At 34.3% G+C, this 13,178-nt stretch overlaps 1 protein-coding gene across 1 annotated transcript; it reads left to right on the top strand.

Annotated features, from left to right (window-relative positions):
* Positions 1-276: 276 nt before the first annotated feature.
* LOC149794586 (cartilage intermediate layer protein 1-like) lies at positions 277-12,913 on the top strand. Its single transcript, XM_089969133.1, has 7 exons — positions 277-544; positions 2,420-2,524; positions 3,950-4,114; positions 4,531-4,821; positions 5,302-5,410; positions 7,913-8,070; positions 10,743-12,913. The coding sequence occupies exons 1-7, from the start codon at positions 277-279 to the stop codon at positions 12,911-12,913; spliced, it is 3,267 nt and encodes a 1,088-aa protein (XP_089825259.1).
* Positions 12,914-13,178: the final 265 nt, after the last annotated feature.

Raw genomic sequence — 13,178 nt, 5'->3', positions numbered from 1 at the left:
TGAATGCATATTGTTGCAAATACAGTAGTGAATACGAAGCATATTATCGATTAGTCTCCAAATTATTTATCAATTAAAACAACGAAATCATATATAATACTTCAAAAGAACAAGGAAGGAAAATTGGTCATGTGTCACTTACAGAATATACGTCTCTTGATAACAATTGGATAAACGGCAAGCCAACCCCATGACATCTTCGCTTATATAAATGACCTCGAATTCAATACCGAGGATTCTGCAACACTCTTGGGTGTGTCACATTTAAGATTTGAAATGGAGAATAAGGTTGGAAATATACGCTATGGGACTCACTCATCCTCTTTTAAAGAATTAGAGAAAGAAAAAATATCTCAAGGAACGCAAGGTTCACAAGATGCCTTGATAAATATTCCAGTGAAGCCATCGTTTTCTCCAAATAGAAAGATAATCATCGGAGCTGTCGCCACCACTACAGGCCTTGTATTAGTCGTTTGCGTGGTTACAGTGACAGTTGTTCTTCTTGCTTCCAACGACAGAGTAGTAGATTCCGGAAATGTAACAGGTATTATTATTAATTTTATTTATGAATATCTTTCAGGAGCCCGCTTGTTGTCTGAACTATACATAATTTCTCATGTCCAATAAATATTTTCTTGTTTATTGAGTAAGTATTTTTAATGTTTATTGACCGTCTGTGACATATAACTCGCCTGAGTGTTGTCATTGCAGCGAAAGTTTACCTATCACATCAGTTACGTATATATTACCTTGTACGACTGCGAATCATCTGACGATTTTCAGAAGCGCGATTATTGTCTGAACATTCGTAATTTCTCAAGTGTACTAAATATTTTGCTGTTTGTGGATTAATATGTTTAATGTTTAATGTTTACTGGTTGTCTCTAAGGAATGTATTGCTCGGGTGCTGGCATCCCATTCAAAGCTCCCTGCTTATGATATCAATATCGTAACTAGAAAATTGTAGACTTCAGTATCAACACTTCGTATTTGTATCAAAAGGCTCTCTAATGTCAGCTCGATGTCTTTCCCAGTATCTACTATAGTGTAAGCGTAACCATTCCACTTTAGTTTAGGCTTTTAGATTACAACTTATGCAACAATTGACATGCATAGAGCAAACGCAAATACTGTTATGGTACTGGCCATTTAATTAGGAGGTGGGGTGTCTGCAATATTCGTTTGAGCTAAACTATTTCTTTTCTTTTATCTCAAGATAATTTGCCAAAAATATGCATATAAATATAGTGTCAGTTTGCCATAAATCAGAACAAAATATTTTCTCCAGTTAATTGACTCACGGAAATTATACCAAAAAGTGTCAGACAGCAGCCCCATAACATTGAATTGTTGGTCTCTAATATAATTGCGGTATACCGTGGTACGTATCTCGGTACGTTGGGAAATACCGCGATACAAACTTTTTCTTGTTACCCAGCTCTACTAGAGAACTAATTAATTATAAGTATAATCATAGTGCAAGAAGTTCGTCAGTAAATAAAAAAAAAATTACACTTACGAGAGAGTGAGAGAGAGAGAGACCGACAGACAGAGATTGGCGGGAGAATATTAAAGCTGTCAATAGCAGTTGCTTATTTATTTGATGATTTAAAATAATTACATAAATCAGCTGTTAATAACATTCAGTACTTGAATTGTGTCATGCTAGGGCCGTTTATTAACAAACCGGTCTGACAATCTTCCCAGTGATGTTCTCCAGTCAATACAAATGCCGGACTGAGAATTATTTATTTGCCTAATATAACTCACCTTTCACGTTTAAATTTCAATATCCTACCTTGCTTTATTCACCTGATTTGAAGGAAAGAGCTTATTAAAATAATGAGAAAATACAATGTTAAACAAGGATGGTGATAGTTGTATAACTATTTTATGTGGTCACACCAATCGAGGATGATAATATATTATTTTATGGTTATCAGTCTCAGCTCAAGAGGTAATGTTAACATCATAATTTGCATGTGTTAGAAATATTATTTACCGTTTCTGCAGTAACTTTGTTCAGACTTTATTACAACCTATTAATCTGTTGCGAAACCATATGAAGCAACACTTTGACTTAATGCTTGAAATCATATATAGATCACTCAATGAGTAACTGTTTAATAAAGACTTCAAATTGAAGATCTCAAGATAACTTTATCTACACGTGAATCTCCTCTCTCTTTATATATATATATATATATATATATATATATATATATATATTTACGAATGAAGATTACATATATAGGCTTTGCGTTTGATTTAGAACGAAATAAATAGGAATCAAACAATAATTAGGGCCTATTTAAATGTACTTTTGCAAAGCATGATTCAGAGTTTAACATCACATGCTTCTTCTGCCATAAGGTGCGAAATGTCTTCAAGATGTGTGCTTTCATATTCTTTTTCATAGATGGACAAACGACACCAAATGGTGTGCAAACAGATTCCACAAAATCAACCACCCCGCAGACGGTTCCAAGATCCACTACCTTGCCATCAAACTCTCCGATTGCTGGTAAGGGTGTGCACAAAGGTCCAATGCCGAGCAATAAATACGCCAAACAAACCCCATTATATATATATATATATATATATATATATATATATATATATATATATATATATATATATATATATATATATATATATATATATATATATATATAATCACCCATTGCATAAATGTATAAGACAGACTACAAATTCAGTTTTTATTGTGAATTCTATCCACAGTTGAATTTCTTTCCCTGCATTTTTTATAGTCATTATTCAGAAATCTTAGCATCAAATGCATCTTTTGTCACGTGGTGGAAAATGTTTTTAGTTGATTTTTCATAGACGGAAAAACAACACCAGTTGGTGTGCAAACAGATTCCACAACATCATCAACCGTCCCGCAGACGACTCCAAGATCCACAACCTTGGCTACAACATCTCCAATTGCTGGTAAGGGTGTGCACCAGTAAATACGCAAAAAACCTAAAGAATTTCCATGGAACAAAATATGTCAAAGTAAAGGAAGCAATATATATATATATATATATATATATATATATATATATATATATATATATATATATATATACACAAATGTAGATAATATATTTAATATATAACTTTAATAAATCACTCACTGCATAAATGTGTAAGACAGACTAAAAATTCAGTTTTTTATGGAGAATTTTATCCACAGGTGTGTCTTTCTCGCTGCATCTAGACAAATCATTCTTCAGAAAGCTTAGAATTTCATGCATGTTTTGTCCGAAGATGGCAAATGTTTTAATTTGCTTTTTCATAGATCGACAAACAACACCATCTGATGTGCAAACAGATTCTATAACAGCAACCGTGCAGTCTGTTACAGGATCCACACCGTTTTCTACGGCATCCCCAATTGCTGGTAAGGGTGTGCAACATGATCAATTGTTTTACGCCTAAGTTGATAGCCTTAGAAAGAAAGAACATTTAACTGAATGGGACAATCATGCATACAAAAAAGTAGGTTATATCTGCCTTATCGGAGCCACCGAGCGACCATAAATCGTGATAACTGACTTACAATGTTGACTTGTGTTATATTTTGTCCATAGTATTCCTTTTTCTTCTTTAGTGGTTAACTAAATAAAACAATATAAAACGGATGTTTTATGTTGACAACATAACACAAGGGTTCGACATAGGAACTACAATATTTGACCTTGATTTAAGCGCTACTGAATGTTGGGTGGACCAAGACAAAAACGTACTTATTTTAATTCACAAGTCCGCGTTATCATGTACTAATTAATGGAAATATACTATAATTTGTCTTGAAGCAACGAACTTGTAACAGTCACTGACGTAAACATGCAATAGACGCTGTCTCACTTTGATAATGTCATTTAATTTACGCATCAATTTAAGGCTTTAACATAATAAAGGTTTCGATTGTCTATTTCAGTTTTTGGAAAGTGGACCACTTGGTCATCGTGGAACGGATGCACTGCTACTTGCGGCGGAGGAATTCAAGCCAGAACGAGGCTGTGCCAAAAAAGCCCAATATCAGATGCGGACTGTGTCGGCAACAATTCCCAGTCTCAGTCCTGCAATTCATTTAACTGTCCAGGTTATTATTAAAACAGCGGAGACAAAACTATTTTTTAAAAGGAAGAACTGAATATAATATATAAACATAGAAAGACTTGAAAATTGAACCAGTCCAAGTAAATGATGTATATTACATTTGTAATCAGATGCACTTGCTTCCAAAGTCGCGATATTTGTGAAATTAAGAGGTTGTTCTTTTTCATCTTCTGAATATTATGTATTTAACATCAGATCTTCTAGATATAATAATAATAATAATAATAATAATAATAACAATAATAATAATAATAAGTAGAGGTGGTAGTAGCAGTTTATGGTTGCTTTTTGTGATAATTATTAACATAATAATAATAATAATAATAATAATAATAATAATAATAATAATAATAATTATTATTATTATTATTATTATTAATACATTCATTTTATTGCTAGACTGTACACAGATTTGTAGTGTAGGGACACTGAGCGCTGATTGCAGTCGATGCGAATGTACTGCAACAGTGACAGGTCGAGTCTTCAATGGGGAAAACTACCCAATTAAAGACGCCGTCATCCGCGAGACAGATGCGCCACATATTATATTGGAAGTTACAGACTCCCACGGCGCGTTCTCCTTAAACTCAAGCTGTGCAGGAAAAGAATTGATCGTTACCAGGGCAGATTATCAGGACACGTACACACTAGTATCTGGAACACATTTAGAAATCAGAATGCAAACCATAGGTACGTTTGTGTGTGTTTGTGTGTGTGTGTGTTTGTGTGTGCATGTATCTGTGTGTATGTGTATGTATATGTGCGTGTATGTGTGTGTGTGTGTGTGTGTGTGTGTGTGTGTGTGTGTGTTTCGGTTTGTCAAAGTATCATATGAAGAATCTGTACATTTGTTTCATAACTGTTCCTCGGAGGCATTTAGGTGGTCTATTGGAACTGCATATGGAAAAACAATAATGTATTATCATAACTTTCTTTGTAGAAGCATGAGACTTTCATTAGCACCTTTAGGACTTATTATTCTAGCACGTAAGTTTGCCTGAAACTTTTGAAATCAGGACATACATTTCCTTGATAGTGGAATCTAGAGTGAAATATCCGTGGAATAATCTTTGTATTTTCCGTCCATACAAAATGCACATGCACCAAATCACCAGTGTAATGAGCTTGCTTCTTTGAAAAGAAATAGAATGATAAACTCTTGTATTTTAGTTTTACCTCAATTTACCGTCAGTCCAACCTCAAAGTACCGACTTAAAGGAGAGGGCGCAACCATCTGTTGTGAAGCTTTTGGGAAGCCTGAAATAAAATACTACGAATGGTAGGTTCCATTTTGTAATTTTCACATATAAATGCCTTTAATATGGCTGCCCATTTCAGATAAAATATCATATTGCTTGTCCGTTCTGGTGTATTATAAACGAATTTATAGTGTGCTTGGATCATAGTGACATTGAACCTTGCAATATAAATGAACCTGTGTAAGTGTGCAATATGTCTAACATTTGAACGTATTCGATAAAAAAAGACTCTGAATGAGACGACGGAAGCTTGGTTATGATTTAATGTGGAGAGGAACTGTTTAACCTACATGCAATTAAATCAAAATGGGCGACTATTTTTTGCGAAAGAAGAAATCTTTTAATATCCTGTTGGTATCAGGTTTCAAAGCCTTTAAATGGAGTTTGTGTCACATAGAAGGACATTGAAGTAATTTTGAGCTAAATTCTATGTTTGAAAAGTATTAATTTAAAGGCGAAAATATTTGACAAAAATGACTATGATCATTATCGTTATCTTCCTTCAGTAAACATAAGTATAATATAAGGTACATTTAACGTAGGCGAGAATTAAAACAACAATGAAATATAAGCTCTAGTAAGCTTTTTTCCGACATTAAATGATTCGGTAACTGGCGCGCAGTATTTGTATTAAGCCTATGTCCTCTTTTTGTAAAGTTCATGCACAGAGATACTGAATTATATAGACAAACATCGGTAAATGTAATCTAAAACTTAAATTGGCATGCAAAGCTGTGTTATATTCATTACACCCCATGACGTTGACATTGTTTCTATAGGTCTGTTCATGATATGTTTTTCTCTTTCGCTCTATGGTTCGTATCAGGGTAGGCACATACGTAAGCAACGACGATGAAATATAATTTAGGGTAAATCGTTAAAGGCTTTGTATTGCATCATTATATAACTGTTTAATTCAACTCCTTTAAGAACGAAGCACTTAATGTTCAATAACAAGGCATGAAAGCTTCAGTAAATTTACACAGTTAATATTCGATCGTAACGGATGCATATAATTACACGAAATTAGTGACAAGGCTCAGATCAATACATTTACAAAATCATTTCAGTTTCATAGGATATTTTACTGTTCCAGTTCACTTAAAAATTTGACATACATATGTTAGAACACTTATTTATTATTTGCCAATAACTGCATTACATAAATCGTTTATCAAACATAGTTCAGACAACATGAAAGATATTTGTACGTCTTTGAATGTTTATATATTGCAGTTTCAAATTAGAAAATGAAATGAATGGACTATTTAAATCGAACACAAGATGTTTATTAATAATGGTTACGAATTAAGAGATACTGTATGTCATATTCAGTAACACAGACGCAAATGGATTACAAAACATGTCCAATCCAAGAAAACAAGCTTGTTGAGAACATATTTGAGTTTGAACGTTTTAATTGTTTCAAATATTCTTTGAGAGATCTTCAACATTTTTTCAAATAACATTATTGTAAATTGACACCGGGTCTTCGCTCGTCTTAAGCTAGCTGATTACTGATTTGATTTAGTCATTGTTGATGGTAGATAGAGTTCATGTAATGTAACATTGTTCTTAACCGAATATGTTGTAATCCTTTTTATTATCAGTGTTAAATACATAATAATACAAGCACTTGTAAAACTTGTAGAGTTGATTGAAATGGTCATAATCACCATTTGAAAACAATCAGCACAATTAGTGTTTTGTCGAGTTTGTAATTTATCGTCAACTGTATAAGGTAGTTTGCTGCGACTCACTGCTGTCTTTTATTCATATTCAACTTACGGTAATTTATGTGAAAATCGATATCTTTTTCTTCATGCTTTCTTATATTTCCAACGAACGAATTCACCGTTCTGCCTAAAGAAATAAGCTCCAATCTTTATTTTAACGTTGTAATATTGTGTATTAAATTATTTTGAGAAATTTTTTATTTATATACATTAGATGTTACACATTGTTTTCAAAACAATGTATTCACTACAGGAAAAAAACACAAGGAACAAACGATTCATCATATAATTTGAACCAAAGACTCACATGCATGCATAAGTCGAATAATAGACTTCCCTTGCATGCAAGTCTAATCGCATTGTAGTAAATATAAGTCAAATAATATACTTCCCTTCCATGCAAGTCTAATCGCGCTGTAATAAGTATAAGTCGAATAATAGACTTCCTTTGCATGCAAGTCTAGCCGCACTGTCGTAAATATAAGTCGAATAATAGACTTCCCTTGCATGCAAGTCTAATCGCACTGTCGTAAATAGAAGTCGAATCAAAGATTCCCGTATGCAATAGGTCTTTACGACAGATTCAAATGTGATTTCATGCATTAAATATTGATGAAGAGTTATGGATATTGAAATCATTGCTTTGAAAAGGCACAGTTGGGTTTTATATAAAATCTGTCTAAACATAAGTCTATAGATTTGCATAGTTACATAATTATGCAAATTTACAATAACGTACATTTACAAAGTGATTTTAAAATGTCATATAACAACAATATTTTTCAGGCTTAAAGATGGCATTCTACTCAGCAATTCCATGTACCCTAATGGTACCCATCTCCAGCTTACTAACCTTACCGCCAATGACTCCGGGGAGTACGTGTGCCGGGCTAACAGTGATGCTGGAGCAAGGAAATCAGCTGTTGCAACCCTTTCTGTCAGAGGTATAAACATGAATAAATATATAACGCGAAATTTATTTATTAAGGACACTAGTTAGACTGCAATTGTTTTGTCTTGCTTCAAATAGTATCCATTATATTCCTGTAAAATTGGTATATAAAGTGAAGAATATAATTGCACAATGTGTTCATTTATTGGCTGAATTCCAATATAAGCAAGAATTTCTAAGGCAAGTTTCATTGCAGAGATATAGTTACGGGTAGAGAGATGAATATTGCCGTTTTTTATTTTTACTGTCAAGTGTTATATTTTGGTAACAATTTTGTTGATCCATTAAACTGTAATTTGCGACCATGGCACCAACTTATTTTTGTAACATATCGTATTTAGTCGTACTAAACGGTGTAATGCGTATAAGGTTTGAGAATTACACCATTATTTTAATTTTATTAGTTTTTCTTTACTATATGAACAGTTGTAAATTCCCCTTAATCCGATCTTGCGAAATTATTGTTCGATAAAGGTTTATTCTTACATGAAATAAAATTTGTTATAAATGTTTCTTACCTTTTCCCTTATTTATATAAACTAGATTTATATGCAGTTTGACGAGACTTCTTCAATCCCATTTTATTATCCATAACTGAAATTTTGTTATCAACATTATACACATTGTAACTGTTAATACTCCCATGTGAACGCAGTTAAGGCTCTGTCAGACTCTGTAGAGAGAGAGAGAGACGCGTCCTCTGATTCTAGGTGGAATTGTCTTCTTCCAAATCTTTCGTATAAGTTGTTTGCTATTATTGTTGTTGTTGCTGCTGTTGATACCAGTTGTAAATATGAAGTATGCAACATGGTGCCTTATTTCAACTTTTTTGAATTTCATTTCGTTATTATTATTATTATTAATATTGTTGTTGTTCTGGTGCTGCATGTGTAGGAACCTGCATGATTATGCTTAGCATTAATTAATTAAAGCTGTGATTGGTTCCCTGGAAGATTCCTATTTAAATTATTCACTTATGTCCGTTAAATTAGCAAAGAGCTAATTATAAAATCGACTTCAATAACAATTGATCGACTAAGCAAAATGACCCATACATCCATCACACGCTCATAACGTTTATTTAGTTTTGCTCATACCTACATCCTACTCTAGGTCATACCACCGTTAGATGTTCAATAATTGCATGGCACAACGGTGTTTGTGGAATTCTCAAAACGTATGTGACTGCAGCGTATCTTTGACTATTTTTTCTGCCCTTTCATTAGTCGTGACAGCGATGTGACTCGGCAGCCAAAATTACATAGTATTTTCCCAGACTGTATGATAACTTAATTTTTCTATAAAATCTGAGAATTATCGTTTTGTCAGATTGAAGGTGTTGTAAGGCTTTCAACTTGGAAACGTAATCCAAAAAACGACAAAAATATGAAAGATAGAACAAGGTCGCATGGCTGTACTTGTGGCGATGCATCTTAATGTCGAAAGTGGCAAGCATACAAAAATTCCATTCGTGGCATAAGCCATATATGTCAGTAGCAAAAAAATGAGTTCCATCTGTGCAATTGTTGAGATCAATTCCATCTAACATTATTACTGATACAGTATTTCATCGAGCTGGCCATTATTTCAAACTCGTTAAAGTTTTGTTCTGAAGTACTGTACATTTGCTTAACCAAACAAGGTGTTCAACGGAGGACAATACAGAACACATACAAGCACACACAATACAGAACACATACAAGCACACACACAAACACTCACATGCACAAAGAGCATGACAATAACGAAACACGTCATGATACAGCGAAATCAAAATGAAAATTGCAACATCGAATAAAATGAATACAAATCACAGACAAGTTGGAAATAGTTATATCATTAGGTCTAGAATAATAAACTAGGTTAGTTGTTAGCTATATGCATAAAAGTGATTTATAGCTTAGTACAGTCTATTTACCTACTTCATGATGGGTAACCTGTCTCATCTGTATGTGGTATCAGTATTACTACTATATGTCCCAATTCTAATAGTTGCAATTCATCTATGAGGGGAGAAGGTACATATCTAATCTGATTTCAATTATAAGAGACTGGACTGGAAAAGGAAATGCAAATAATAATGATAATAAGTTAATGTCTCTGGACGATCATTATGCTAAAGAAATTGATATTAAAGAAACCGATTGAAAACAAACGTATTAACCAGAGCTGTACGTATAAACTAAACTTATCATATATTCGCATCTGCAGTATATAATAATTCTGGGCTCGCGCAACATCAGACTTTCATTATAAATTGATATAATAATACGTTTTTGTATGTATCATTGTTATTTGTTTGGGTCGTATGATCTTGATTTGATTAATGTATATAATTTTCCTTTGGATAATGCAACAGTTGTTTATGTCATTTTGCTTGACAATGGGATCTTTAAATCTCGAACGTGTTGGACGGGTGATCAGAATTGCTGCAATGTACTCTGTCAAAATTTGTTTTTCTTCTCTCTCTCTTTCTTTCTCTCTCGTGTAAATATACATGAATTTGATAAGTATACATTTATGTCGCAAGGCATTGCTGCCACAGCTGTCAAAATGTCAATCTGTCATATGCAGTTAAAACGAAGATGCGAACGGGTTATCTTGATTGTTAATTTTGCAGGTAGGCTATTCATAATACATCGGTGTTTTTATGACGTGTTTCAGATGTCTCTGATGATTTTTGTGCTGATGCCTACCAACAGAAATGGCAGCGTTTACCGGATGACTGTGTACAACCAGACGGCACAATAGAATTTGAAGTGGGAACATGTATTGCCAAATCCTGCAGGCTAAACGTTTCATCAGCAACTGAAACGTGTGGAGAAACAGAAAGTAGCTGCTGCGGAGTGTCGGATTTTGACATTGTCGACATCAATTGTGGCGACTATCCGTTGTCCTTATTTGTTGTTAAGGGTTGCTCGTGTCAAGCTTGTGGTACAAAAACCGTAAGATTGAATGGAATGGCAAGGGGTTTGGGTACCAATTTACCTTTGGTTTGGGGACAGATCCTACATAATGGCAATCTTGTAACAAGGACAGATCTAAACGGGGGATTCTCAGTAACCGTTGATGCGAGTGAGAGAGAGGTCACGATTACAGCAATAGACGACGTATATGGACTGTTTTTGGACAGTACGCGAACAATAAGCATTGCTGAAGGGTTCAGTGGAACTGATTACATTGCCATCAACATGTTTCAAAAATCAGATCCTGTTGAATTACCAACTAATATTGAAAATACATTATACTGTCGATCGCAAACAAATGACAGCAAAGCACCGGTTGCTTCCATTGTAATACCTCCAGATTCATTTTATCATCCCAACGGTTCACAATACAAAGGTGTAGTATCCGCGAGTTTAACATATTTCGACCCATCAGATGTAACCGTACTGCAGAATGCGCCAGGTCGATTTGAATTCGTAGATGAAGAGGGGGACGTTCAATTGTTGACTACATTAGGTGTTTTCACAATGTCTTTACAGGACGGTAGTGGTCTACCCTTAACGGTAGATGGGGGAATTAATGTGTACTTGGATGATGATATCGATTCTTCTAATCCGTCACTAATAAAGGAACTCAAGATATGGGGACTTAGTCCAAGTACGGGACGGTGGGAAATGTTAATGTCGAATGAAGAAGCAAGAAAAATAAAGCGTAGAGCCCCTGACTCGTTATTCGATCATATTCGACTCCGTCGGCAAACGGGTTTTTGGCTTGGGGAGGTTGGGTTTTCACACAGATTTTTAAATTATGACGTATTTGGCCGCGAAGAAATCTGTTATTTCAAGTCAAGAGTATTCAAAAATAGCAACTTCAGTGATCATGAAGAACTTCCTGAAAGATACATAAAATTGTCAGTCCCTATATTTACTCTTCAACAGTTTGCGATATATCAGCAAGGTTCTATTGCTTATCCGAGTCGACAATGTTTTGAAACGAGATGCGGGCATGATGGATTTATAGAGGTCATTCAAGTAGATCCATTGACCTTCAAAGATGTAGCTCTTCTTCCGGCAAATCCTTTAATTCACGATGATCACGGAATTGATGGTGCGTCCAGTACAGAAATTAAATACCGAGTATCTAACAGCGGTAGGGCATTGAGTCTGTTTTTTAAGTCATCTAATAACGGTCCCTTTTATAAAAATAAGTCTCAATGTGAAACCTCTGGTTTAAGAAATAATCACTTTAAATTTTTCGAAGCAAAGAATGATTCAGATATATACACGTTCAAAGAAACGTTTGATTTTGGAAGTTCTTCATCAATTAACAATCCTGTTGATTTCCGAAAAATGCTTGCTAGAGTCTGGTATCCAGAATTTGAATTTAACAAATTTCGCGCATGCACTATTCGAATAGGTCTTACCTACCATGGTCGAGAGAATAATCCAATAAAATTGAGAGTTATAAGCTACGGAGGCACGAATGCTAACGTGAAAGATCAAATTTACGGTATTCGCACAGGAGAAGTAGGCAATACCCATCATATATGTATGGACTACAAATGCAGTGGAAATCTTCACATTCTTCTTGGTACAGAGCAAGATTATACAAAAATATCTGTAGCCCCACTTGTAGGAAGTACAATTAAGTGTTCTGTCGTACAAGACAATCTCGCTGATGAACTCATCGGCAACAACACCAACAATGTCGGAAAAATGCAATACACAAATTACGTTCCAGATTTTTATGATAAGGATGATGGCCTGTTCACTGAAGAAACGCACATAGGAAATCAACAGGGAAACCTTAACACCATTAAGACAGTAGCACATAGTAAATGTAATAGGAGTTCATCATCTGCTATTTCATTCAGTTGTCTGGACAATTAAAACAGATCATATGTGACAGTGACTGATTAATCAAATGTTATTATTAATGGTATTATTATGCACAATTCCTGAAGTAGCGGCCATTAAACGATGAAGTAGATAAATGATGAGAATGCAAACACACATACATCTCCCCATACACACAGACATCTGTGGGATTTGGTTGCAACAATAATTTACGCATTGAAGTAAATAGACTAATACCTAATAGGACGATATTCGTTGCTATAAAACAACAACTGACAAGAAACTATGCAACCAGCTC

Source organism: Sinohyriopsis cumingii, chromosome 8 (assembly GCF_028554795.1).
Source record: "Sinohyriopsis cumingii isolate HCF-2022 chromosome 8, ASM2855479v2, whole genome shotgun sequence".
NCBI classification, from domain to species: domain Eukaryota; kingdom Metazoa; phylum Mollusca; class Bivalvia; order Unionida; family Unionidae; genus Sinohyriopsis; species Sinohyriopsis cumingii.
Note: the sequence above shows the minus strand (reverse complement) of the source record. Positions and strands in the feature narration are given on the sequence as shown.